Source organism: Eulemur rufifrons, chromosome 30 (assembly GCF_041146395.1).
Source record: "Eulemur rufifrons isolate Redbay chromosome 30, OSU_ERuf_1, whole genome shotgun sequence".
In the NCBI taxonomy this organism is placed as follows: Eukaryota; Metazoa; Chordata; class Mammalia; order Primates; family Lemuridae; genus Eulemur; species Eulemur rufifrons.
Window position 1 is genome coordinate 52,187,459 of NC_091012.1, and position 6,180 is coordinate 52,193,638.

At 46.6% G+C, this 6,180-nt stretch overlaps 1 protein-coding gene and 1 non-coding gene across 2 annotated transcripts; both read right to left on the minus strand.

Moving 5' to 3' along the window:
• Positions 1–529: 529 nt before the first annotated feature.
• Positions 530–4,893, minus strand: RPL39 (ribosomal protein L39). The gene is made up of 3 exons (XM_069463754.1): positions 4,839–4,893; positions 3,132–3,235; positions 530–904 (listed from the first exon to the last, which is right to left on the minus strand). Exons 1-3 carry the CDS (start codon positions 4,839–4,841, stop codon positions 856–858), a joined length of 156 nt encoding a protein of 51 aa, XP_069319855.1. The 5' UTR covers positions 4,842–4,893; the 3' UTR covers positions 530–855.
• On the minus strand, positions 1,696–1,827 carry LOC138379336 (small nucleolar RNA SNORA69). Its single transcript, XR_011232103.1, has one exon. It is a non-coding gene; the product is annotated as a small nucleolar RNA SNORA69 (small nucleolar RNA).
• Positions 4,894–6,180: the final 1,287 nt, after the last annotated feature.

Genomic DNA, 6,180 nt, shown 5'->3' on the forward strand with positions numbered 1-6,180 from the left:
GGCAATGCCAACAATTAACCTAAATCTTTTAAGCAAAAGTGAATCCTCCTGAATCCAGATCAGCAGCAGGCAATCTTTTTCTGTAAAAAGCCAAGTAGTAAATGTTCTAGGCTTTGCAGACCACATAGTCTCTGCGCATCAGGGTGAAAATAGCCCATACATAATATGTAAATGACTGGGCATGACTGTGTACCAATAAAATTTTATATGGACACTAGAATTTGAATTTCAACTTGCAGGTGTCATAAAATATTTCTGATTTCTTTCAATCATCTAAAATGCAGAAACCATTTAGTTAGCCGGCTGTGTAAAGACGGGCAGCAGACCCAGTTTGCCAACCCCTGGTTTAGATAATTCCTACTCTTGAGAACTGGTATCATAGAATAGCACATGCAGATGCTATTTAAGGAAGAATGTGCCACTCTCAGGTACCAGGATGACACATATGCATCCCCCATAACAGAACGGGCAAAAGCCACCAGCCACAGGGAGCTATTCAGATTTAATTACAATTAAATGAAAATTTACATTAAACACACTTCAAGTACTTGGTAGCCAGAGAATATTTCTATCATTGCAGATAGTTCTACTGGACAGTGTAGTGTTAGGTCTAGCAGGGGGCAGGGGAATTCAGTACTTCACAAACCAGAATACAACAGCAATTAAAATAAAAGGTCTCACATATTTATTACTGAACCAGCTTATTAGTACAGAGCATATAAACAAAGAGAAAAATCACTTTTCCCAATGAAATGCGTCTGTCCGGATATTAGTGACATTTCCAACATGATTTGGTAAGATGATAGCGACCTTGATACAGCATAAATATGTGTGCCATTATATCATGGGCAATCTTTATAGACCCAGCTTGGTTCTTCTCCAGTGTCTCCTCTTGGAATTGTACCTACACAGAAGGAAAGCGCAAGTTATAACAAAGGCAGTCTGACTACAATTTAGCTGTTCCCATTCACCATAAACTTTGCCTTTTATGTACTACAAAACACAAAGGGTCCCATTTTTCCTTCCTTTAACAGGTTTGCACCTCTTTCTGGAGAGTGAAAAAAAATGACTTGCTACATATGTTTATAAACTAGTCAAGCCAAATTTTAACCTCTCAAAATGATTCAAGGCTAAGGTTCTTAATTGGGATCAGTAATAAGGTAGATCTCTCCCCAAGTGTACCTTCACCCACTTGATTCAACAGACCCACAGCAGATATATATATCTGAACTCCCTCCTAATGACTCATACACACATAAAAGCTCCTGCATCATCTTTATATAAAGAACACCCTGGCCGGGCGTGGTGGCTCACGCCTGTAATCCTAGCACTCTGGGAGGCCGAGGCGGGTGGATCGCTCAAGATCAGGAGTTCGAGACCAGCCTGAGCAAGAGCAAGACCCCCGTCTCTACTAAAAATAGAAAGAAATTATCTGGCCAACTAAAATATATATAGAAAAAATTAGCCGGGCATGGTGGCGCATGCCTGTAGTCCCACTTACTCGGGAGGCTGAGGCAGGATTGCTTAAGCCCAGGAGTTTGAGGTTGCTGTGAGCTAGGCTGACGCCACGGCACTCACTCTAGCCAGGGCAACAAAGCGATACTCTGTCTCAAAAAAAAAAAAAAAAAAAAAAAAACCACCCCATTCATGTCTACCCAAGAGCAACAGTGATTTGCAGAACTAAAGCAATCTCAGAATTGTCCATGTCCATCTGTTATGGTTTTACCCCCATAAAGGCAAAACCAAAACGATTAACACAGCTTTTCTTTCAGCAGGATTAATGGCAGTACTTCCACAAAATGAAGCACTGTAATTGCAACCTGCTTTCAATACACTTTGAAAGTGGTAAGATAGCTGAGACAACAGAAAAATCATTCTATTGTGCAAATTCTCTAGGTCAAGAGAATATAATCCTAAATACAAAATACCTTCCCAGCTCTGGGAGATGGGACTAATACCACTTCAACTAGTGACTCAATGCTCTTTTCTCAATATTTTATGATGGGAAGACCATAAGTTTTAAAATCTAATGGCCAGGCGTGGTGGCTCACGCCTGTAATCCTAGCACTCTGGGAGGCCAAGGCGGGAGGATCGCTCGAGGTCAGGAGTTTGAGACCAGCCTGAGCAAGAGCAAGACCCCGTCTCTACTAAAAATAGAAAGAAATTAGCTGGACAACTAGAAATATATAGAAAAAATTAGCCGGGCATGGTGGCGCATGCCTGTAGCCCCAGCTACTCGGGAGGCTGAGGCAGGAGGATGGCTTGAGCCCAGGAGTTTGAGGTTGCTGTGAGCTAGGCTGACGCCACGGCACTCTAGCCGGGCGACAGAGCGAGACTCTGTCTCCAATAAATAAATAAATAAATAAAATCTAGTTGTGCCTGTACAGTTAGATATCCCCTAAATATGTTAATATGCACAAATGATCTTACATTGCTGAGCTTCAGTGTCTTCATCGTTCAAGAGGGACCCATTTGCTGGGCTCACCCTACAATATCAGCTTATTTGGGAGAGCCAAGAAACTAGGCATTTCATTTTAAACAAACCCAAGTCCTGAAAGTTGTTTAACACATTGGACTATTGCTGGCTACAGGACCTTGGGCAAATTGCACTTATTTTTGATGCTTATTTTTCTTCCCCTCAAGATCCAACTCTAAGGCCCACCTGGTCCAAAGAACAGTGGGCTAAAAGGCATGCAGGAGACCTGAGTTTTAGGTCTGTCTTCCTTTGCCTGGACCTAGCCAGCATGATGTTGGAGGTCCTCTATTGCTATTCCAGTAATGTCTTTCTTCTGAAACGATCAACTCAACTACTTCTGCAGTAGAGGGCAGTTTCCCAATCAGCAAAGGTAAATGCTTCAAAAATGGAGTCTTCCCCACCAGGATGTGTAAGACAGCCTTCCACCTTATGCTCTAGTTGACTGAAGACAACCAAGAAATTAACACATATCAGAAAAACTGTCTGCCCCTAAGCCCAATTGTGGTCTGGGTACAATGCAGAAACCAAGTACTGCAAAAAAGCGATTTCAGAATGGTATTAAAAGATGGACTGCATGTAATTTTCAACTGCATATTTATGCTCAGAATGTAACCTCAAATTTAACAAAAACCAAGCAGGACAATGGTGTTCTTACCTGATTTTATTGCCAGTCTTCATACGAATCCATTGGGGAATGGGACGATTTTGCTTCTGCTTTTTGGCTAGAAACCTCTTGATTCTGAAAGTCTTGTGAGAAGACTGGGAAGAAAATGCAATCAATTTAGACAGTGATACTAGAGCCTGCCCAATGATTCAAACTCAAGAACTCTCTCAATCCAACATCCAAGTGCTAATGTACTCCAAAAAAATCTCTCAATGCTAAACTGTCGCAGTGTATGATCCTCACAACTTCTCTGAAGGCAGACAGCATAGTTTCCATTGTTCAAATAAAAGTAAGAATCAGGAGGTAAGTAACCCACCCAAAATCATAGTATTAATGTGCACAGCTGGGCCGGGCGCGGTGGCTCACGCCTGTAATCCTAGCTCTCTGGGAGGCCGAGGTGGGCGGATCGTTTGAGCTCAGGAGTTCGAGACCAGCCTGAGCAAGAGCGAGACCCCATCTCTACTAAAAATAGAAAGAAATTATATGGACAGCTAAAAATATATATAGAAAAAATTAGCCGGGCATGGTGGTGCATGCCTGTAGTCCCAGCTACTCGGGAGGCTGAGACAGGAGGATCGCTTGAGCCCAGGAGTTTGAGGTTGCTGTGAGCTAGGCTGACGCCACGGCACTCACTCTAGCCCGGGCAACAGAGTGAGACTCTGTCTCAAAAAAAAAAAAAAAAAAAAATGTGCACAGCTGGGATTCAAACCTAGGCTCTCTCTGCTCCACAGCCAGGGGCACCTTCCAGTCTACCCTGCTGTCATCCAAGGATTCAAATGACCACATTGGGAATGGCTAGGGCTGGGAACCTGGCTTCCTGGAAAGAACACAGCTTTGGGTCAAACAGAACCACCCATCACTTGCAAGTTAACGAGTCTCAGTGCCCTACTTTGTAAAATAGGGGTACTCACTTTTCAAGTGTCACTGCCAGGGTAATTTAATTATGACTTATGCAAAGCCCTTGACCTTCAGTAGATCTAACCCACTCACCACTTTGGTGTGAATCTTAACTGCAATAAACTACAAAACAGCAGATACTGATCCCCTCCATACCTAGAAGCCAATCAACGTTTTAATTTCTCTGTAAACTGTTACAGGAAAAACCCGCGACAGGGACAGGTCCGCTGTTGGCATTTACTGAGAATGCCCGAATGACATAGGGTCACACAACACCCCCAGTTCCAGGCGCCTCCACGGGGTGCCGCTCAAGTCTGTGTACAGACGGTTTCTCAACAAAAGCCCTGTAACCTAATAACGTCGTACGCTCACTCCCCTGCACCAAGTTAAAAACTTTCCGAAAACCAGTAGCCCACATTCCCCTCTGATGCCAGGCACGGGCAGGCGTACTCAGGCCACGATTTCTGGGGTGGCCTCCCAACCTCTCTCCCTGTGCCAGAATCACACTTAGCTCAATGCGAAGGGAAGCGGGAATCTCTGTCCTCTTCGGCGGCAGCCCAGAGAACAAAGCACCCCCTGGAACCCGCGACGCCAGCGCAGTCCGCCCCTCCCCGGCGCTCCCTTGCTCAACTAGCTTCCCACCAGGCCCGCGGACTACATCGGTGGCAAAACTCGACCTTCTCTTTAAGAAAGCCCTTAACGGGCTCCTGCCCCTCGACGCTCAACGCGGCCCCAGCGATCCGGCGGCGGGCTCGGGGCTCTGGAAGCCACCCCGGAGCCGATGGCAGCAGATGGACTTACCATGGTGAGGGAGAGTCAACGGGACGGAGCACAAGCGCAGACGAAGAGAGGGAAAGGGGCTAAGAAGCCGGAAACACGCGTTTAGAAGGCGCCGCCGGGGGTGGAGCTTAGGAGGTGACACCGTGCGCGGCCATTGTTTCCTAGCTCCTCCCCCCTCCCCCGCGTGCGCACGGGAGGCCCTGGGGGAAGCACGCTTGTTAGTGCCAAGGGGAATTCTCTTTGTTGCTTTTCCGTTAAGTGGGTTTCGCCAGGATCCCATCAGTGTGCTGGGGCACCCCGTTTCGTGGGTGAGGCAGACAGCTCGTGATTACTGCTAACTTCCCCTCCCGAAAGTTGCGGGAGCAGAATGGGCGGGACTAACCCCAAGGGAGGGCGGGGAGGTGTCCGTCACGTCCGGGCGCCTGGGACTGGGAATGCCTGGCCCGGGTGGGCGGGCAGAGAGCAATCGGCATCTTCCCTGAGAAGAGTAATGTCGACCTGCCTGGGAAGTGTGGGAAGGAAGGGACGGTGTTGTCGGAGGAAGCTAAAGAAGTCGGCGGGGGCAGGACCTACGGACGGCTTTGGGGTTTTAGACTGGGCAAGAGGTTGCCAATCATGGTTTTAAGCTGAGAAAGTCAGAGGCAGAAGCTTTTCCTTAGCTGCTAGAAAGTCCATGCTGACACTGTAGCCCACCTTTGGCAAGATGTACAAGAATTAATAGCATGCATTTGGGATGCTGGCGTTCCCCGTTTTCATCTCCCCATTTAAAAACGAAAACCTCTAGGTATATTTGCAGTCTCCTCAAGCATTTTTGCACCAATGGATTAAGGTAAGGGTTTTTAACCTGGAGTCCACAAGCGTCCATGTATAGAATTCAGAGGGTCCATGAACTTGGATGGGAAAATAAAACTTTATTTTCACCAAACTGAGATTCAACGCTTTCATTTACGAATGTAGGCAACAGACCACAGTGGCGTTAGCAATCGATACCTGTGATTTGGTCACCAGTAGAAATCATAGATGGTTTCATAGTACATTACAGTTGATGCAAATGTCTCTAAATATCATTTACACAGTCATCACTCCCTTTAAATGACATTAGTTATTAGGCCACAAATAGAACTGTGTTAAGAAGCCCATATGTTACTATAGCACATATTTCCTTTAAAAATATTTTGGGCCAGAGGCGACTTTGGGCACGAGGGCAGGACTGGGAAGCGGCACTAAAGCGATTTTACGGAGAGCGGGGAGGGCTCCCAGCAGATCCCGGGAGGAGGCGCGGCTGTCCCCAAGTCCCCGTGACAACTCCCCGCCCTCCTGGGGCTCACACCTCTGTCGGAGCCCCTGACACAAACAATGAGAC